The sequence below is a fragment of the Hyaena hyaena genome, unplaced genomic scaffold, assembly GCF_003009895.1.
Source record: "Hyaena hyaena isolate Hyena2069 unplaced genomic scaffold, ASM300989v1 scaffold_213, whole genome shotgun sequence".
Lineage (NCBI taxonomy): Eukaryota > Metazoa > Chordata > Mammalia > Carnivora > Hyaenidae > Hyaena > Hyaena hyaena.
The window spans coordinates 2422511-2445290 of NW_024080843.1; the positions used below are offsets into that span (position 1 = coordinate 2422511).

At 36.9% G+C, this 22780-nt stretch overlaps 1 protein-coding gene across 2 annotated transcripts in view; it reads left to right on the forward strand.

Moving 5' to 3' along the window:
- Positions 1 to 22780, forward strand: part of YEATS2 (YEATS domain containing 2) — a 113699-nt gene that overhangs the window by 21374 nt on the left and 69545 nt on the right. For both annotated transcript variants that reach the window (XM_039242334.1, XM_039242333.1), the window contains exons 2-7: positions 1126 to 1243; positions 5076 to 5173; positions 5690 to 5782; positions 9349 to 9594; positions 11733 to 11848; positions 22177 to 22338. In XM_039242334.1, coding sequence (XP_039098265.1) covers positions 1144 to 1243; positions 5076 to 5173; positions 5690 to 5782; positions 9349 to 9594; positions 11733 to 11848; positions 22177 to 22338 — 815 coding nt within the window. In that variant the 5' untranslated portion in view covers positions 1126 to 1143. The remainder of the gene's footprint in view (positions 1 to 1125; positions 1244 to 5075; positions 5174 to 5689; positions 5783 to 9348; positions 9595 to 11732; positions 11849 to 22176; positions 22339 to 22780) is intronic.

A 22780-nucleotide genomic window follows, 5' to 3' on the forward strand; every position in this document is an offset into this window, starting at 1 on the left:
AATATTTTTATTTCTAGGAGAGAGAGCGAGAGAGCGTGAGCAGGAGAGGGTCAGAGAGAGAGGGAGATACAGACTCTGAAATAGGCTCCAGGCTCTGAGCTGGCAGTCAGCACAGAGCCCGACCTGGGGCTCGAACCCACGAACTGCGAGATCATGACCTTAGCGAAAGTCGGACGCTTAACCGACTAAGCCACCCAGGCGCCCCTGTTTTAATTTTTTAACTTTTAAAATTTTAATTAATACCAAATAGCCATATATAGGTAGTTGCTAACGTATTGGGACAGTGCAGATCTAGAAGATTTATGGAATTGTTTTGTTCAAAGACTTGTATTTGTAGGACTTGTTTACCATATGGAAAACTTGCTGTCTTAATATAAGCCTATGTGTTTATTATGAAAAATGATAAATGGTCAGTAACAATATTATTGAGTACCTGTTATGTAGCAGGCATGTTTAAGTACCAAAAAGAGGATTTGTATGATATATTATTTATTGAGGGCATAACTATATATATTACTCATTTTTTTAACAGTTAAAAAATTTATTTTGTTATTTTTTTAATTTTTGAGAGAGTGGGGGAGGGGCAGAGACAGAGGGACACAGTCTGAAGCTGACTCCAGGCTTTGAGCTGGCAGCATAGAGCCCGATGAGGGGTTGGAACCTGCAAACTGTGAGATAATGACCTGAGCCAAAGTCGGACACTTAACTGAGCCACCCAGGCACCGCTCATATTTTGTAATATGCTGGATATATTGTAAATTCTAAGATGCTATTTGGGCTTTACCATGTTTTCATCAAAGTCTCATTCTTTCCTTTCTTTATGGGTGCCCTTCTTTGAAAAACTGGCCCCTTTTGAAAAATCTGAGCAGTGTGCTGCCTTGTTAAAGGATTTTCTCTTGAAAGGCAAACCTACCCTTTGTAACAGATGATGATGACTTTTTTCTTTAAAAAGTTAACTTGAAGTTAGCTATGCTTTTGGCTTTAACAGAAACATGTACATGTTTACACAGAAACTTGTGAGTATCACCATTATGTAATATTTACTCTCTTTGTATGTTTGTGTACATATATTTATAAGTACTAGCATCAGGTAGTGTTGTTTATTTATTTATTATTCCTTCACAGTGAAAAACGAATGTCATCATGTCTGGAATCAAGCGGACAATCAAAGAAACCGACCCTGATTATGAGGATGTATCTGTGGCTATTCCAAATAAGCGGCATAAAGCAATTGAGAATTCAGGTAGAAATTCACCTGCCTTAGGAAATTATTTATTTCTTTGTTGAGATATGCATCCCTGTAAAACTTACAGGAACTAAAATAAAATGCAATTCCACTACTGTGTATAATTTGAAGAGGGATTAGTTAAATGCTCTGTTAATAGCAGTATGCCATTTGTGGTGTAAAAGGCCAGGAAGACAATCAGGTAGACAGTGAAGTGTCAGTAATGAGACTGGCTGTGAGTTTTGGCTATTGCTCTGTGTTAGATCTAATCATAAAGTCTTATAATATGTATACTTATGTATACAGTGTGGTAGATGATTATAGGTGGTACATTGGGTTAAGTTTTTTATTGTAATTGTTGCATATTTCAGTGTCTATTGGAAAGATGATGGTCTCATCAATCTGGTCGTTTTGTGACTACTTTTGCTTAGGATGAGGCTAAGAAAGTTTAAAAATATGATTTAATTATGCTAATTAGGTGTTTCATAGGGTTCTAAGATGTGGTGTAGGTAACTTAAAGGTGGTAAAGAATGATAAAAATTTGAAAAATAGTGATCTAGTTTAACCCCTGCACTTAGTTGCTAGTAGTTAAGAAGCATTAAATTACTTGCCCATGATCATATAATTGGTTGAAGAGCAAATCATCAACTGTGTGTAGCTACCCAGAATGTTTTAAGCTATCTCAGAAAAAGTTTTATTTTTGTTTATTATAATTTTCTTAATGTTTTATTTATTTCTGAGAGAGAGAGACAGCGCGAGCAGGGAAGGGTCAGAGAGAAAGGGAGATACAGAATCTGAAACAGGCTCCAAGCTCTGAGCTGGCAGTCAGCACAGAGTCCGATGCAGGGCTTGAAGCTACTAACTGTGAGGTCATGACCTGAGCCAAAGCTCTACGCTTAACTGACTGAGCCACCCAGGCGCCCCTATCTCAGAAAAAGTTTTAAATGTTCATTTTTGAGAGGGAGAGCATGAGCGGGAGAGCATGAGCGGGGGAGGGAGAGAAAGAGGGGGACAGAGGATCCAAAGTAGGTTCTACGCTGACAGTAGAGAGCCCAATGCGGGCAGAACTCACAAACTGCAAGATCATGACCTGAGCCAAAGTTGGATGCTTAACCAGTTGAGCTACCCAGATGCCCCTAAATTTGACTTCTTCTTTTTTTTTTTTTTTTTTTTTTACAAATAGTTTATTTAAATTTGACTTCTTAAAACAAATTATTGCTGAAATTCATTACCATTTATTTAGATAATAAGTGTATGTAAGTTAACATTTACAGCTGGGTAAAGAAGGCAACCAAGTCATAAAGTGTCGTAGCTCCACAAAGATTAGTGTTGCTAGAGTTGAAGTGGTGAAAGAAAATTCTTGTCTCTGAGTGCAGTCAAGTCATATGTACCCTAGAAAGTCTTTGTGGACCAAAAATTATTAAATTGAATTCCAAATAATGAAACCATTTCATTCACTGTAGCCTTTCCCTCATTCAGTTGAATTTTATTTATAAGGAAAAGCCACTTCCTTTCAGTAATAAACCAAATAAATGTGAAACTTCTATCCCTTACTCACATGGCATAATTTTTTTTTAAAGAAAACTAAGAGTAGGAAAAACTGATTGCTTTAGAAACATCATAATTTCAGTTTAAATCTAGTGCAGGTTCCATCCAAATACTCAGCCTAAGCAGGAATGGTTTTTTCTTACTGAGAGACAGTTTGCTGTTCTTCCTTTTGATGTCCATACTCTGCCTAATCCCAAGCCATGTTTTTATTTTTCAGAATTTTTCTCAAACTAGATTTGGTAGGATGTTTCCCTTTGCTTATATTGTTTTGTATGTTGTTTGTGTTTTTATTTATTCCATGAAAGAGATAATGTAGAAATGTTTCTCTCTGAGGAGCTTATAAAACAGCCTTCAGTGATCACAGTTTCTGACTTTCAGCCTTCCTTAAGAGTATCTGCTGGTTTCTACAAAGACATATATATAGCAATACTAGAAAATACTCTATTTTACGTGATGAGAAATATTAGTCATTTGCCTCCATACAGACATTTCCACAAGAATGTTCACTTATACCATTACTAGTATACACTGATCATTGAAGTTCAGTGGCAACATTGAAGTTGCCAATTTAATGGCATGTTTTACAGTGAGAAAGTGATAATGGCCATCAGAGTATCTAAATCTCTACAGTTTTTCATATACTCTAAAGCATGGGTGAAGATCATTTTTTCATATTATAAACCCCAGAATCTTTTTGCAAAATTCCAGGTTTTTCTTTCTTTTTAAAGATTTTACTTTTGGGGCGCCTGGGTGGCTTAGTCGGTTAAGTGTCCGACTTTCACTTAGGTCATGATCTCGCGGTTCGTGGGTTCAAGCCCCGCGTCAGGCTCTGTGCTGACTGCCAGCTCAGAGCCTGGAGCCTGTTTCAGTCTGTGACTCCCTCTCTCTCTGACCCTCCCCTGCTCACGCTGTCTCTCTCTCTCTCTCTTCTATAAATAAATAAAAACATTAAAAAAAAATTTTTTTTAAAAATAAAGATTTTACTTTTAAGCAATCTTTCCACCCAAAGTGGGACTTGAACTTACAACCCCAAGATCAAGAGTTGCGTGCTCTACTGACTGAGCCAGCTGCCCCCAAATGCCAGGTTTTTCAAGCAGTCATTTGGCTCTTTTTTCCCCCCTTGTATCTGATATTTTAGACTGAGTTGCATATTGAATAGTCATCATCTGAATTTTGTCACCTTTAGAGGCATTTTCTTTTGTTTTTGTTGCCACTGTTTTTTAAAGTTTTTAAAATCCCTGTTAGTTAACATACAGTGTAATATTAGCTTCAGGAGTAGGAGCATTTTCTTACTTTTGAATTCTTTCTTTGCTTATTCCTTTAGGTAATTGTGGTCAGAAAATGCTGAATTGCTTGCTAGATCCTTCTGTACAGAAGGAAGCTACATGCCTTTTTATGAACTGCTCTTATATCACAGACTGCCTCCCCTCTAGCTAACCAGTTTGCCCTTGGACTATGGTTTTTCACATGTCACCAAATGTTTCTCCCAGAGTTTTACTAGATTTCTTTTTTTTCTCAGTAATTTTATTTTTATATAATTCCAAACAGAATAATTGTAAGGAATGCTTTTATGTCTTTTATCCAGATTAATTTGCCAATTGTTTATGTTTGCCTCATTTGATTTATCAGTACCCTCTGCATACAAATGCATGCATTCAGGTATATATGCACATCATTGTTTTTAAATCATTGGAAAATAAATTGGACACCTTGTAAACACAGGTGTTATTTCCTAAGGAGATTCTCTTATGTTGATCACAGTACTGTTAACAGAAGCAGGAAATTTTAACATTCATTCATTACATTATGTAACCTGTAGTCCATATTCAACACTTGAATAACTAACAGGGACCTATTGTCCCAGTATTGTATTGTATAACTATTTTCCCCTCTCCAGGATCCAGTCCAGGATCTCACACAGTGCATTTTGTTGTCATGTCTCTTTAATCTCCTCAACCTTTCTGTCTTTCTTGACACTAATATTTGAATCATATAAGCCACTTATTTTGTGGAATGTCCTTCAGTTAGGTTTGTTTGATGTTCTCTGTGATTAGATTTAGCATTTGTGGCCAGAATACCATAGAGTGATGTAGACTACTCATTGCATTATGTCAGAAAACACATGAGGTCAGTTTGCCCCTGTATTAGTGATGTTAACTTTTCATCATTGCTCAGGGTGACAGCCACTAGGTTTCTCCACTTAGGAGTCACTGTTTCCTGGGTTTGTTCTTTTGCATGCTGACTTAAATCAAGATGGTCAGTGATTAACTAGACCTTGGATTATTTTATGTTCTTTTTGCAGCTCGAGATGCCGCTGTGCAGAAGATCGAGACTATTATCAAGGAACAGTTTGCACTTGAAATGAAGAATAAGGAACATGAAATTGAAGTCATTGACCAGGTATAATGGTGATAAATTTATAAAAATAACAAAGCTATTGCAAAAAAATCTATACATGATGAATTGAAAAAAATCTATTGTTATAAAATTATGGTTTTTCCCCACTGCCATTCTTTTAAGGAATGTTCTCATTCTGGAAAAAAGGCTTTTTTTTCCCCTATAAATAAAATTGGAGAAAAACATAACAAAAAAATTACCTGAAATTCCATCCCAAAAGATAATTCCTCTTTGTTCTTGTGCACAGTATTTTTGTGGATATTTCTTAGTGAATATGCATATATATACACACAAATGTTCATATTAATATGTCTATATTCTCTTGCAAACATTGGCTTTTGTCATACTTTTCAATCCTTTGCCAGTTTGATAGGTGGAAATGGTCATTTTTATTTGCTTTTCTTTGCTTATTAGAGAAGTAGAGCCTTTGGTCATTTGTGTTTCTTATTTTCTGAAAATTTTTATAGTGTATCTCTTCCGTCATTTCCATTTTTTTAATGAGTTAACATTTGTTTGTAGCGATTGATTGAGGCAAGAAGGATGATGGATAAACTTCGTGCCTGCATTGTTGCAAACTACTATGCTTCTGCAGGTCTTCTAAAAGTTTCTGAGGTAAGTCTTCCTCATATACAATCAGTTGTGGCCATCCATATTTGTTGGAAGGAGGGGAAATCAGTGTTGATGTGAAATTACTGCCTTTGAAATATATCTTGTATTGGCCTTTGGAATTTAAGAAGCCTAGCCTACCTTCCTGGGAAAATACATAAACTGTCAATAATCCCAAGTAACATTTTTTCCTTTTTATTTAATCCTTCTCCAGCTAATATTCAGCACTGTTGCTAGGATTTGCAGCTACAAAGTTGAATGAGACCCTGTTCTTTCCTTATTATTCACTTGATTATGTCCACTTTGGAGTAAATTATAGGTAGATTGATTTTCCTAATGAACAGCAATTTGTAGTTTCAGTAAATGTACCCTATTCGGGAAGCCCTGATTTTTTTCCCCACTCTTTATGAAAGAGTTCAAATACACTGAAAAGGTGAAATAAACACCTGTTTATTCATGCTTAGGTTCAGTAGTTTAACATTTTGCCATCTTTTGCTCTATCTGATTTTACTCTAGAACATTTGAAAATAAGTTCCAGGCATCATGACACTTCACCCCTAAGTACATAAATCATGTACTTCCTAAAGACCTTCTTCTATAACTTCCTGATATTATTTGGTAACTAGTCCATACTCAGATTTTCCCAATTGTCCCCAAAATATCTCTTAAAGATTTTTTTAATGTTTGTTTATTTTTGAGAGAGAGAGAGATTGAGAGAATGAGTGGGGGAGGGGCAGAGAGAGAGGAAGACACAGAATCTGAAGCAGGCTCCAGGCTCTGAGCTGTCAGCACAGAGCCCAGTGTGGGTCTCAAACTCATGAACTGAGATCATGACCTGAGCCAAAGTCGAACAGCCACCAGGTGCTCTGTCCCCAGAATATCTTTTTTTTTTTAAGGTTTTATTTATTTTTTGAGGGAGAGAGACAGCGTGAGCAGGGGAGAGTCAGAGAGAGAGGGAGACACAGAATCAGAAGCAGGCTCCAGGCTCTGAGCTGTCAGCACAGAGCCTGATGCAGGGCTCGAATCCACAAACCGGAGATCATGACCTGAGCCGAAGTCGGATGCCCAACCGACTGAGCCACTCAGGCGCCCCCCCAGAATATCTTTTAAAGCTGGTTTTTTGACATAGGATCTAATCAAGTTTCATGGGCTACATTTGGCTGTTTTGTTTCTGTAGATTCATTTTGTCTAAAATACGTCTTTCACCTTTTCCACATGATGCTGACTTATTTGAAGAGATTAGTTCATTCATGTTTATAGAATATCCCACATTTTCAGTTTATTAATTTTTCCCTTGAGTTATTCCTTCATTCCCTCTTTTTTTTTTTTTTTTTTTTTTTTTTTGCAAACTGGTAGTTGGGTATAAAGATTTTACTAAAGTTAGAGATTTTTGGCAATAATACATCATAGGTGATTCTGTATATCTCATGATTATATCATATCAGGAGCTCTAGTAATCAGGTCCTAGTAAAGATACTAAGTATAACCGCTTAGTTAATGGGATTGCCAAGAGATTGGACCAATTATAAAGGAATGGGGTTAGGGTTGAACTGAAGCAGAAGTGTTTCTTCTTTGACAGTTTGATAATTTCAGCATAACTTTTCGTTTTCATTTTAAAATTTCTTTTTCGTAAGTTTTCTCAGAATTAAGATCATTCTCTTGGATAGTACTGGCTCAGTGAGAATGGTGGCAGGGCTAGGGAAGGTGTGACAGCATACTGCTTTCTTTGCATTGTTCCCCATGGTTTTTACCAATAGGAGGTACTGTATTTTGAGTTTCATGTCATCTTGTGGAGCTTAGAGAACCTGGCATTGGTGGTACTTTTAATGTTGTCTTGGAGAAATCTGGAGCATTATTTGAGTTTAATCTTAGATGTTAGATCGTGGTTTCTTCTACTTTAGGAGTTTCCTAATACGTATCATTAGAGTCTGAACTATTTTTTAATTTCTCTTTTTCTAAATGTTTATTTTTGAGAGAGTGCATATGTTAGCTGGGGAGAGAGAGTGAGAGAGAGGGACACAAAATCCACAGCAGGCTCCAGGCTCTGAGCTGTCAGCACAGAGCCCGGACATGGGGCTTAAACCCACGAACCATGAGATTATGGCCTGAGCCGAAGTTGGACGCTTAACCAACTGAGCCACCCAGGTGCCCCTGAACTGTTTTTTTAGAGCTGTCATAACAAAGTACCACAAGCTTGGGGGCTTAAAACAGGAGGAATTTATTATCTCATGATTGTGGAGGCTAGCAGTCCAAAGTCAGGGCATTGGCTGGACCATGTTGTCTCTGAAGGTTCTAGGGAAGAATCCTTCCTTGCCTTCACCTACCTTCTGGCAGTTGCTGGTAAACCTTGGCATTCCTTGGCTTGTGGCTACATCAATCTAGTTTCTGTGTGTATCTTCACATGGATATTTTCCCCCTTGTGTGTCTTCTCAGTTTCTCTCTGTCCACATTTCCCTCTTATTAGATAGGCCCTAATCCAGTATGATTTCATCTTAACTTGATTGCATCTGCAAAGAGCTTGTTTCCAGAGTCACATTCATATTCACCACAAATTCAGGGTGCATATGAATTTTTGGGAGACACTCTTCAACTCAGGGTGGATTTTAATGTCGTCTCTTATAAGCTAGCAGTTGCATGACACAGGGCTTATAACTACTGTGTCTGAAGAGCTGGTTGTCCATTTAATGTTTTGTTGCCTTTTTTTTTTTTTTTTTTTAAAACCATTAACAGTTCTGAACTGTGTTATTTGGTGGTCTAGAAGTGCACTGATTTTTTTTTTTTTTTTCTGTTCTGATTAGGATTTATTCAAGGATATTTGGGTGTATTTTTGTCTACTATGATCTGCTATTTAATTATTTTTAGTTTGCTGTAACAAAATACATCACAGCTCAAAAAAATACCCTTTATTATTGAAATTCAACAATTTTGTTGCTTTGAAGCCCTAGTCTCTGTCTCCTTTTCTCTCACTAAATTATGTTAATAGCACAGTTTTTAAAAGCTGGGCTTCCTAGGAACTGTAGAGTGGATCATATTATGACAGAGTACACTGTATTTTGTATCTAAGTAACAAGATACACAAAAATACTCCAGGCTTCAGTACTGGTCTGATAGCAAATATTATATGTAAGTATTAATCCTTTTAAAGCATTCTGTACTGCATTTTACTCTATGTAGGAGCAATTTTATATACACATTTTAAAAATCTTTATATATCTTACAGGAATGTTTTATTTAGAGCAGTTGATGTGTTTGTGTTAAAGCATTGTGAGACTAATTTTTTAAAAGTCCAATCTTTCTATATGTTATTACCTATTCACCTTGATTTTTCATTTACAGAGAACTTGCGTCTTTAGCTTTTAGTGTTAGGACCTTCACATAATTATTTATCACTTTTTAGTTTTTGTTTTGTTGACTCAGACCACATTAAGGAGTTTGGACTTGATTTTACGGTATGGGGAGATTTTGAAGAATTTCAAGCATGACCTCTAAAGAGATAAGGGTTTTAGAAAGATTAAAATTTTGCTTTTGTGGATTTGATTAAAAGTTTGACTTGCTTGCTTTCATTTTTGCAGGGATCAAAGACATGTGATACAATGGTTTTTAATCATCCTGCCATCAAGAAATTTTTGGAGTCACCATCTAGGTCATCCTCTCCTGCCAATCAGAGATCAGAAACACCATCAGCCAATCATTCAGAAAGTGATTCTTTATCTCAACACAATGACTTCTTATCTGACAAAGACAATAACAGCAATATGGATTTAGAGGAAAGACTCTCAAACAACATGGAACAGAGACCAAGTCGAAATACTGGAAGGGTATAGTTGGATGGGAGGGAGGGAGTCAGAGAAGGGAACTAGTATTTACTAAGTATGTATTATTTCATTTTCCCTTCATAAGAACCCTAGGAAATAAGTTAATTATATCCCTTTTGGAGATGGGGAAACCATCTCGAAGAGGTTAAAGTTCTATTTGCCCACAGGTATCAGAACTGAGAATTAAACTGAATCAGAACTGTGCACAGCACAACTCCTAGATGCCATCCACATAGACAATGAGAGAAACCTTTAGGAATTGGCAATTCTGTGACCTTGTCCAAAGTCTTTCCATTCTGTCATGTTTTATTTTCTCTTCAGCATTTTCCTTTGTGGAACTTTAATGCTTTAAAAACTGGGGGAAACTTGACAATAAATAGAATTGAAAACCATTTATTCCTCTTTGATCCTGCCAGTTTCTTATTTGAGTTCTCATATCAAGCTGCTCTGAATTTCTTGGTATATATAATTTTTGGCTATGGAGCTCTTACTGGATGATTTTCCTAGCCAGGTGTTCTGTGGTAGAGGAGATCTCCAGGTTGCTTTTCACATAGACATCAAGGATTTGATTTATTTTTGATAAAAGTCAGATTTAAAAAATTTCTGATTGTGAATCTGTATTCATTGTTGAAAATTTTAAACTACAGGAAAGTAAAAAAGAGTAGAAAAGTCATTTATGATGCTGCCACACAAAAATGAAAACTCTTAGTGTTTGGATTTACTTGTTTCTAACCACTATTATTTCTGAGCAAACACTGCATTTGTGTGTGTGTGTGTGTGTGTGTGTGTGTGTGTGTGTGTGTGTGTTTTAAGATTTTATTTTTAAGTAATCTCTACACCCAGCATGGGGCTTTAACTTACAACCCCCAAATCTACCGACTGAGCCAGCCAGGCACTCCTTTTTTGTTGTTTTTTTTTGTTTTTATATGTATGTGTGTGTGTTTTAATGTTTTATTTTTGTGAGAAAGTGTGGGGGAGGGGCAGAGAGGGGAGACAGAGGATCTGAAGCAGACTCTGTGCTGCCAGTAGTGAGCCTGATGTGGGCTTGAGGTCAAGAACCATGAGATCAAAACCTGAGCCAAAGTCAGAGGCCTAACTGACTGAGCCACCCAGTGCCCCTGTTTTTTGTTTTAAATTAAAAAAAAATTAGGTAATACTGGTCATAGGATTTAAAAACTTACCATCTTGTATGTAATATACATGCTCATGTTTATGTAACAAATATTTAGTGTTTACTATGTACCAGGTTCTTCTCTGAGAACTGTACAAAATAATCATGTGACACAGGTACTGCTATCCTTAATTTTATTTTTTATTATTTTTTTTTAATGTTTATTCATTTTTGTGAGACAGAGAGTGCGAGTAGGAGTTGGGTAGAGCTAGAGGGAGACACAGAGTCTGAAGCAGGCTCTAAACTCTGACAGGAGCGAGACCCATGTTGGGCTCTAATCCACGAACCTTGAGATCATGACCTGAGCTGAAGCTGGACGCTTACCTGACTGAGCCTCATAGGCACCCCAGATTTTTATCTTTGAGTAATCTCTACACCCAATATGGGGATCAAACTTACAACCCCAAGATTAAGAGTCACATTCTCGACTGACTGACCCAGCCAGGCACCCCTGTTATCCTTATTTTATAGATGAGGAAATCGTGATAGAGAAGTCAAGTAATTAAACAAAACTTTCCATCTAGTAAAAGGAAGAGTAAGGATTTAAACCTTGGCAATCTATAGTCAAACTTTAAATTAATCATGTCTATGTTATTTCTCATTGAAAAAATTTTAATATAATAGGTTGAAAAGAAAGTAAATCCCATTGAGCTTTTCCCATTCCCATTTCCCAGAAGTAACCATTGTAATAGTTTCTTGTGTATCCTTCCATATCTTATTTGCATATACAAAGCAGAGATGTATGACTGTTAAAAACATACATATGTATGGAGTTACGTGAACAAATATAAACTAAGGCAAAAGATATAGTGAAACTACTCTTTATTGCTCTGAGAGGTAGGACAAAGCCAGAGAATTTGGTAATAAAAAAAATCTGAGTTATTCCATTCATACCTTCTGTGATTTTGTGGTTTCTGCCTATTGGAAATTGTCCACATTGATAGTGAACATTGATTATGATTTCTTTCAGGACACTACTAGTATGACTGGCTCTCACAAAACAGAGCAGCGGAATGCTGATCTTACAGGAGATGAGACTTCACGACTTTTTGTAAAGAAAACCATAGTAGTGGGCAATGTGTCCAAGTGAGTATCCAATTGAATTCTCTGGTTTTCAGCTATCTATTTATGTTAATACTCTGGCATGCTTTTATTATTATGGTATTACTGTAGGAGGAGGCCTTAAGGATTTTCCCCCCCATACTCTTAGTTGTTTTACAAGTAAACTGAGGTCTAGAGACTTGAAACTCTTGCCTCAGAGTGTCTGCTAATCTTTGACATAGAGTAAAATTGTGCTTGGTAAAAATTTTTAAGACGTGAGCTTTTATACAAATGGAGTGGGTTTTTTTTTTTAAGATTTTATTTTCAAGTAATCTCTATACCCAACGTGGGGCTCAAACTCACAATCCCAAGATTAAGAGTCGTACACTCCACCAACTGAGCCAGCCAGGCACCCCATATAAAATGGTGTATTTTATCAAGCATGTTAGTGTGGTTAAATTTGGAAGAAGTTTTGACTTTTTCTGATCTGTGATCTAGTTCTATCCTAAGGGGCCTTAGCTAATTGCTAAAAATATTTGTTGCTCAAATTGAAGTGTCTTAAATTTTTAACAAAAAATTGCAGAGCATGTCTTGACAGAATTTCTGCAAGCTGAGGGGCTAGCTCTTTAACTATGATAATGATTACATATATGATTATGTGTTATCTATGGTTATATACATGATTATATATTATAATTATGATCCCATGGTATCTTGTGGGAGCACCATCATTTTTGCCAAGTATTTAGGAATGGATGGCCATACATCTTCAAATACCATAAGAATGTTATTTCCTCACAAAGTCTTTATTTGCCCTTCTCCTCCCTCATGAAGTATATTTTCCCTGTGCTTTCTTGTCATCTTTATCGTATAATCATTTCCTATTTTTACATATTTTTCCCAAATCAGACTGGAATCTCTTTAGGGTAGAAAGTATATATTGTTTGTTTTGTACCTTATAGCAGTTGGTTTTCAGTAAATATTTGATTGTTGAATAAGTTGATATATTTATGAAAATTGTAATTAGATTCCATTATTGAAAGTAAGGGATTCAGGCAGACAGTAAATATTTTGGGGGGAATTTAGATTGGGGGGAAGTCTTTCAAATCCCAGTTAATGGATCACAGATAGCAAACAAGAAGTACATTAAAAAGTCTCAGGATAATAAAAATAACGATGTCTAATGGTCTCTGTGATGGTATCTAAATGGAGACCTAAGGGGGCGCCTTGGTTAGGTGTTTAGTACTTGATTTTGACTCAGGTCATGATCCCAGGGTCATAGGGTTGAGCTCTACATTAGGCTTCACACTGAGCATGGAGCCTACTTAGGGCGCGCGCTCTCTTTGTCTCTCTCTGTCTCTGTCTCTCTCTCTCTCTATCTCTCTTCCCCTCCCCTCTGCCCCCTCTCCTGCACTCAATAAATAAATAAGTAAATGGAAGCATAAAATATGATTAAGGCAGTTAGATTTCTGTTTTATAGATGATTTTAGAGTGAGCATGCATTTAGGTAGGGGAACTAATACACCATATGAAGTGTTACGAATTGGGTTCTTCAAACTGAGGGCTGATGTGGGTGGGGAGGAGGAGAAGGGGGGTGATGGGCATGGAGGAGGGCACTTGTGGGGATTAGCACTGGGTGTTATATGGGAACCAACTTGACAATAAACTATTTACAAAAAAAAAAAAAGAAGAATTGGGTTCTTAACAAGAGTACAAGAGGAAAGTCCTAAACTGGAAATCTAGATAGACCCACCAGGCCACAAGAATACTGGGGAGAAACAGTCATTGATATTTCAAACAAGTACATTTAATTTCAGGTTTTTGGATCTTTTAAACACCAGCTAGAACTAAAATACTTGGTAACTGTGGTTAATTATGGTAAAGAGGGAATGATTGACATGAGAGCTGTAAAGTCCTTGTTTGTTGTGGAAGAGGGAAAAATTATTGATTTACTTTAGACTTGTTAAGAATGCTTGTTAATCTGAGATAATAACTAAAAGAGCAGACATAGAGATATGTTTATTTATATTTTATATATTTATTTTTTAAGGTTTGTTTATTTTTGTGAGAGAGAGCAGAGGAGGGGCAGAGAGAGAGGGAGACAGGGGATTCAAAGCAGGCTCTGTGTTGACAGCAGAAAGCCCATTGTGGGCTTGAACTCACCAACCGCAAGATCATGACCTGAGCTGAAGTCTGATGCTTAATGGACCAAGCCACCCAGGCACCCCTGTTTATTTTCATTTTCTATTTTTTTTTAAAAGGCTCCACATGCACCATGTGAGCCCATCATGCAGATTGAACTCATGACCCTGAGATCAAGACCTAAGCTGACATCAACAGGTGGACCCTTAACTGTCTAAGCCACCCAGGCTTCTCTAGAGATTTAAACTTTAAAAGTAGTAAAAAGAAGGTGGGGAAATTGAATGAAAAAAGTTGAAAAAAACCCTGATTCCAAAAAAGGCAAGCAGGGTCAGGATGAGGGATTTGATGAAGCAATAAAACAAGGCAAATAGTGTAAAATAATTTAGTAACAACAAATCTGAATATATCAACAGTTATAAAAAATGTCTAGGGATTGAGTTACCTAGTTAAAAGATACTGTAGATAAAATCATCTAAAATTCAGTTCTCTTTTATCAGTTACACATCTAAATACAGAAAGATTGAAAGTAAGCAAACAAGTCAGATTTAGCTGGCAGATACTAACCAAAAGAAAACCAGTGTAGCATATTAATATCAGGGAAAATAGAATTTGAGAACAAAGGCACTCATAAAGGTAAAGAGTTATTCAATAATGTTTAAAGTTCTATTCAACAGGGAGATACTAGATAACAGTGTACTAGACAACAATCTTAAAGTGTCCAAACCAAAACTGAGTCACAGTAGAAATTTCTAAACGCATTAGTATACTGAGAGATTTTATGCACCTCTCTCAGTAATTTGATCAAGCAAAATACCTATATGAATATAAAATATTTGAACATCAGTTAACAATGCTTGATCTGATATACACACATAAACTATTACATGTAATATTTGAGCAAGGAACATTTATGAAAATGACTACAGAATAAGCCATAAAGCAAGCTTTAAGAAATATCGAAGGACTTGTTCATACCGACTTTTTTTTTTAAGATTTTATTTTTAATTAATCTCTACACCCAGCATGGGGTTTGAACCCAACCCTGAGATGAAGAGTCACAAGCTCCACTGACTGAGCCACCCAGGTGCCCCCAAGACTACTGTTTTTGAGCACTGTTACAGTAAAGTTAGAAGTCAAGGACAGTAGGGTGCCTGGGTGGCTCAGTCTGTTAAATGTCCGCCTTTGTCTCAGGTCATGATCTTGTGGTTTGTGGGTTTGAGCCCTGCGTTGGGCTCTATGCTAACAGCTCAGAGTGTGGATTCTGTCTCTGTCTTTCTGCCCCTCCCTCACTTGTTCTCTCTCTCAAAAATAAATGTTTAAAAAAAAATGAAAGTAGGATAAAACTAGAAAAGCTTTATGTCTAGAAATTCACACCACTTTCAAACAATTCATAGGTCCATGGAAAATCACACTAAAATATTCACAACTAGGATAAGACTAAAGGAATACAGGGAAATGTATAGTCTTAGATGTCTGCAGTAGAGGAAAAGCTTAAAATTTATGAACTAAACATCTCAATTAGATAGATTGATGCACTGGGGGAAGCAAAGAAATCAGAAAAAAAAACACCCATATGCAGAAATGTGATGAAATTAAGGAAAAAAGGTATAGCTACAAATGCTATCCTGTGAGGTAAGAAATAATGCACATCTTTATGCCAATACATTTGAAAATTTAGGTGAAATGGAGAGTTCCTAGAAAAATACTGCTTATGACTCAAGAAAGGAAGAACCTTGAATAGTCTTTGAACTACTAAGTAACTTTAATTAATTAAACTAAATTAAAACTTTAATTTAACTGATACTTAAAACATTCCAATCACAAAACCAAACCAAACTACTAGACTTAGATTGCTTTACAGGCTGAGTGAACATGTAATTTCAGTTGTATACAAAATCTTCTGGGGGCGCCTGGGTGGCTCAGTCGGTAAAGTGTCCGACTTCAGCTCAGGTCATGATCCCACAGTCTGTGGGTTCGAGCCCCACATCAGGCTCTGTGCTGACAGCCAGCTCAGAGTCTGGAGCCTGTTTTAGATTCTGTGTCTCCCACCTTCTCTGACCCTCCCCTGCTCATGCTGTTTCTCTCTCTCTCTCTCTCTCTCTCTCAGAAATTTAAAAAAAAAAAATCTTCTGGGGAGGGCATCTGGCTGGCTTAGTTGGTAGAGCATGTAGTTTTTGAACTTGGGATCATGAGTTCGAGCCCCGTGTTGGGTATGGAGATTGCTTAAAATAAGAAACAAAAAAAAAGTACCCCCCAAAAACCCAAAAAATCTTCTGAGGAGAAACAGATAACACTTATCAGATTGTTATGAGAATCCCCTAACTTTTTAATAAAGACAGACAGTTCATAAGAAAAGGAAAATTATAGGACATTCGCAGTTGTTAATAGAGGTACATAAATACAACAAAATCATCAGGAAACTGAATTCGGTAAGTACAGAAGTGATAGTATTCCTGCTCAAGAAATGCAAGTTTGGATTAACAGTAGAAATCAGTATAACTTGGCCCACTGCATTATTAAGGATAACCATAGGCACAGATAAATGTATAGAAGGCTGTGACCAGGGTGCCTGGGTGGCTCATCAGTTGGTTGAGTGTCCCAGGGTCATGGGATTTGGCCCCACATTGAGCTTCACACTGAATGGGGAGCATCCTTGGGATTCTTTTTCTCCCTCTGTCCCTATTCCCTGCTCATGCTCTTATCTCTCTCTGTCTCTGTCAAGGGGGCCATGACCAAATTTTCCAACAAAATATAATAAGGAGTCCCCATGAAATAAAGGGAGGGCTAAAGATACTAGTTTTATCATGGTCAGGACTTAAGGGGATGGTTTGTTTTGGCTTTATATAAATATAACATATATTTATTTATAATGTTTTGTTTATTTTTGAGAGAGAGACACTGTGAGCAAGGGAGGATCAGAGAGAGAAGGAGACACAGAATCTGACAGGTTCCAGGCACTGAGCTGTGAGCACAGAGCCCAATGTGGGGCTCGAACCCATGAACTGTGAGATCATGACCGAAGTCAAAGTCGGACACTTAACTGACTGAGCCACCCAGGCATCCCTCTTAATTTATTTTTTAAAACTTCATTTATTTTGAGAGAGAGAAAGCATGACAGTTGGAGAGAGGCAGAGAGAAGGAAAAAGATAGAATCCCAAGCAGGTTCCAGATTGTCAGCACAGAGCCCAGCACAGGGCTCGAACCCGTGAATGTGAGATCATGACCTGAGCTGAAACCAGGAGTTGACGCTTAACCGACTGAGCTACGTAGGTGCTTTTGTTTTGGCTTTTAAAAGGCAAGAGACCAGTTGCAACCTTCATGGCAGTATTCTAGCACCCTGAAACCTGAATGAAATCAACCCAAAGACTGGAGAGTCCCTAACCCAGGAATAAAATAGACCCATTTCTATCTATCTCATGTATTTACTTGGAAAATCAAAGTTGATTTTTTTTAAATTGGATGATCTGAAAATAAACTTTAAGAGAATGCTCCTTAGAAATCAAAATAAATAAATAAAAACATTTTTTAAATGATTGCGAAAGATTCACTTTGATTGGTTAGGTGATAGAACTATTAAGTCTTGCTGGAATTTAAATTTTTTTTTTTTTTATATTTTTATTTATTTCTAGGAGAGAGAGAGAGAGAGACAGCGTGAGCAGGGGAGGGTCAGAGAGAGAGAGGGAAACGCAGACTCTGAAACAGGCTCCAGGCTCTGAGCTGGCAGTCAGCACAGAGCCCGACGCGGGGCTCGAACCCACGAACCGCAAGATCATGACCTAAGCGAAAGTCGGATGCCTACCCAACTAAGCCACCCAGGCGCCCCCAGATAGCACTTTGATAACTCATTTTCATTTTCTTTGCATATATACACAGCAATGTGGTAGTTCTGTTTTCAGTTTTTTGAGGAACCTCCATATTGTTTTACATAGTAGCTATACCAATTTATGTTCCCACCAATAATTGGCCCTTTTCTCCATATTCTTGCCAACACTTGTTATTTCTCATATTTTTGATGACAGCCATTCTAACAGGTATACGATGATAACTCATTGTGGTTTTGATGTGCATTTTTCTCATGATTAGTGATGTTGACCACCATTCCATGTACCTGTAGACCATTTGTGTGTTTTGTTTGCAAAACATGTATTTTAGTTCCTTTGTCTATTTTTAAACAGATTTTTATGGGTTTCTTTCTTTCTTTTTTTTTTTTTCTCTTCAACCATATGTGAGTTCTTTATATATTTTCAATATTAACCTTTTTTCAGATACACAATTTGCAAATGTTTATTTTTCATTCCCTAGTTTGCCATTTTGTTTTGCTGGTGGTTTCCTGTCCTGTGCAGAAGCTTTATAGTTTGCTGTAGTCCCACTTGTTTATTTTTGCTTTTGTTGCCTTTGCTTTCACTGTCAAATCCAAAAAAATCATTTCCCAGACCTGTCATGGAGCTTACCCTTATGTTTTCTTCTAGGAGTTTTAGGATCTCAGGTCTTTTTCTTTCTTTTTCCTTTTTTGTTTTTTAATGGTATTAGGTCTTAAATTTAAGTCATACATCTGTTTTGAATTGATTTTTATGTGTGGTGTAGGATATGGGTCTGGTTTCATTCTTTTGTATTAGTTGTCCAATTTTCCCAGCACCATTTATTAAAGAGACTGTCCTTTCCCTATTGTATATCTTAGCTCCTTTATCATGTGTTAATTGACCATATGCATAGGCTTATTTTTGTGCTCTCATCTAGCCCATTGATCTATGTGCCTGTTTTTATGCCAGTACCATACTGTTTTATTACTGTAGCTTTGTAATATAATTTGAAATCAGGAAGTATGCCTCCTTTTTTTTTACCCTCAAAAAAGAGGCTATTTGGGATCTTTTATGATTCCATCCAGATTTTAGGTTTGTTTTTTTCTATTTCTGTGAAGAATGCTGGTAGCATTTTGATAGGGATTGCATTGAATCTATAGATTGCTTTGGGTAGTACAGACATTTTAACAGTACTCTTCCAGTCCATGTGCATGGAGTATCTTTTTATTTGTCTGATTCAGTTTTTTTCATCAGTGTCTTACAGTTTTCAGTGTACAGGCCTTTCATCTTCTTAGTTAAATTTATTGCTAAATATTGTATTGTTTTTGATGCAGTTATAAATGGGATAATTTTCTAGATTCTTTTTCTGATAGTTTGTTAGTGTATAGAAATAAAATTGACTTTTTTTAATGTTGACTTTATATTCTACAAACTTACTGAATTTGTTTATTAGTTTTAACAGTTTTTAGGTGGAGTCGTCAGGGTTTTCTGTATATAATAGTACATTATGTTTAGATAGTGACAGTTTTATTTTTTTTTAGTTTTTTTTAATGTTTTATTTATTTCTGAGAGAGAGCGAGAGAGCGAGTGCGTATGAACAGGGGAGGGTCAGAGAGAGAGAGGGAGACACAGAATCTGAAACAGGCTCCAGGCTCTGAGCTAGCTGTCAGCACAGAGCCTGATGCGGGGCTTGAACCCACGAACTGTGAGATCATGACCTGAGCCGAAGTCAGACGCTTAACCACTGAGCCATCCAGGCACCCCGAAACAGTTTTATTTCTTACTTTGCAGTCTGGATACCTTTTATTTCTTTTTCTTGCCTAATTGCTCTGGCTAGAATTTCCAGTACTGTGTTGAATAAAAGTTGTCAGAGGAGGTATCCTTGTCTTGTTCTTGATCTTAGAGGAAGAGCTTTAAATTTTTCACCATTATGGTGTTAGCTGTGGGCTTGTCATATATGGGCTCTGTTATTTGGAGGTATGTCTCTTTTATATCCAGTTTGTTGAGAGTTTTTTCAAGAATAGATGTTGAATTTTGTCAAGTGCTTTTTCTGCATCTTTTGAGATGATCATAGGAATTTTTTCTTTTTTTGTTAATGTAGTGTATCACACTGATACTTGTGTAGATATTGAACGATCCTTGCATCCCTGGAATAAATACCACTTGGTCATTGGGTTTTGAGTTTTTTTTAATTTTTTAATGTTTGTTTATTTTTGAGAGAGAGAGACAGAATACAAGTGGGGAATGGGCAGAGAGAGAGGGAGACTCAGAATCCAAAGTAGGCTCCAGGCTCTGCACTGTCAGTACAGAGCCTAACACGGAGCTCGAACTCAGGAACTGTGAGGTCATGATCTGAGCCGAAGTCAGACGCTTAACCAGGCGCCCCATGATCTTTTAATGTATTGTTGAATTTTGTTTGCTAAAATTTTGTTGAGGATTTTTTTCATCTATGTTTGTCAGTGATATTGGCCTAAAATTTTCTTGTAGTGTTTTTGTCCGGCTTTGGTATCAGGGTAATGCTAGCTTAGTAAAATGCATTTGTAAGTGTTCCATCTTCTATTTTTTTTGGAAGAGTTTGAGAAGGCTTGGTGTTCTTCAAATATTTGGTATAAATCATCTGATCCTGGAATTTTCTTTGTTGGGAGGTTTTTGATTACTGGTTCAGTCTCCTTACTAGTAATTGTTTTGTTCAGATTTTCTGTTTATGATTCAGTCTTGGCAGTGTGTATGTTTCTGGGAATGTATCTGTTTCTTCTAGGTTGTCCAGTTTGTTGACCTATAATTGTTCATAGCTTTTAAAAAAACACATTTTATTTATTTACTTTTAAGATTTTATTTAAAAAATTTTGTAATGCTCACTTAGTTTTGAGAGAGAGAAAGAGACAAAAAACACGAGCAGGGCAGGGGCAGAGAGAGACCAAGACACAGAATTCAAAGCAGACTCCAAGCTGTGAGCTGTCTGCGCAGAGTCGATGCAGGACTTAAACTCACAAGCCATGTTCTCATGACCTGAGCTGAAGTCAGACTAACTGACCAAGCCCCCCGGGGGCTCCTTAAGATTTTATTTTTAAGTAATCTGTATGTGGGGTCAAACAACCCTGAGATCAAGAGTCACATGCTCTACCAACTGAGCCAGCCAGGTGCCTCTGTAATTGTTCTTAGATTTATGATCCTTTGTATTTGTGTGGTATTGGGTTTTTTTTTTTTTAAGTTTATTTATTGTGTGTGTGCGTGTGTGAGAGAGAAAGAGATCGCGCATGCACGCAAGCAAGGGAGAGCCAGAGAGAGAGAGGGAAAGAGAATCCCAAGCAGGCTCCACACTGCCAGCATACAGCCTGACATGGGGCTCAAACTCACAAACCAGGAGATCATGACTTGAGCAAAACCTAGAATTCAACACTTAACTGACTGAGCCACCCAGCAGCTGTGTGGTATTAGTTGTAACACCTCTTTATAATATTATTTGAGTCCTTTCTATTTTTTTATTGGTAAGTCTAGCCAAACGTTTGTTTATTTTGTTTACCTTTAAAAAAATAGCTGTTTACTTTCTTTTTGTCTCTGTTTCTTTTGTTTCTACTCTCATCTTTGTTATTTCCTTTTTTCTACTAACTTTGGGCTTTGTTCCTTTGCTATCTTTCTTACTGTAAGCATTTATTGGTATAAATTTCCTTCTTAAAACCTCCTGCTGTGTTCACAGCAGCACTCTCAATAGCTAAAACATGGAAAGAGCCTAAGTGTCCATCAATGGACAAATGGATCAAGAAGATGTGGTTTATCTATACCATGGAATACTACATGGCAATGTAAAACAATGAAATCTGGCCATGTGTAGCAACATGGATGGACCTTGAGGGTGTTATGCTGAGCGAAATAAGTCAGGCGGAGAAGGACAAATATCATATGTTTGCACGTATAGGAGGACTAGGAGGAACTTAACGGAGGAACAAGGGGGAGAAGAAGGAGGGAAATAGTGGGGGAAAGGGAGAGAGGCAAACCATGAGAGACTCTTGAATGCTGACAAAAACTGAGAGCAAACCATGAGAGACTCTTGAATGCTGACAAAAACTGAGAGGACTGATGGGGGGGGGGGGGGGGGGGGTGATGGGCATGGAGGAGGGCACTTGTGGGGATGAGCACTGGGTGTTATATGGAAACCAATTTTACAATAAACTATTTGTAAAAAAACAAAACAAAACCTCCTGCTGTATCCCTTAAGTTTTGGTATGTTGTATTTCTATTTTCAGTTGTCTTAAGATATTTTTTTATTTCTCTTTGATTTCTTCTTTGACTCATTGGTTTTTCAGTAGCATGTTGTTTATTCTCGATATATTTGTGAATTCCCCGCTGTTTTCTTATAAGTTATTTTTAATCTTGTTTTAAGTAGGAGTTCAATGTTTTGTTATTCAGGTTTTTTCCTTTTTTCTCATCTAGGTACATACCTCCTGATAAGAGAGAAGAAAATGACCAGTCAACCCATAAGTGGATGGTATATGTCCGAGGGTCTCGTAGAGAACCCAGCATCAATCATTTTGTCAAGAAAGTTTGGTTCTTTCTTCATCCCAGCTATAAACCAAATGACCTTGTGGAAGTTAGGTGAGTACAATTGAGTAATTTAAGAAGTACAGATTTACTGATGAGGAAATAGAGTGTTTTAACTTGAGAAAATCCCTTTAATTATTATGTTAATAATATTTTACTTAGTTTTGGCCTTTAGTCACAATATACTTTTAATTGTGTTTCCTTCATGCAGATTACGGTCTCTCTGTAAGGGTACTATTTCCTCCTGTCAGGAGTACATTAGTGGATTCTCCTCCTTTCTGGAAATGCTGAACTTATTTATATAGATAGAGATAAACATAAACATTTCCTGTTTTTTTTTTAATATCAGAATATAACAGAAATAAACATAGGAGTATAACATTACAGAAATATTTAATGTTCCAAGTTCCCATGATCTCATCCTCTCAAAAGTAACCCCAGTGATATTTTTCCTACATATATTAACCTAGTCCAGTTGTTGTTTGCTATTGTTGGT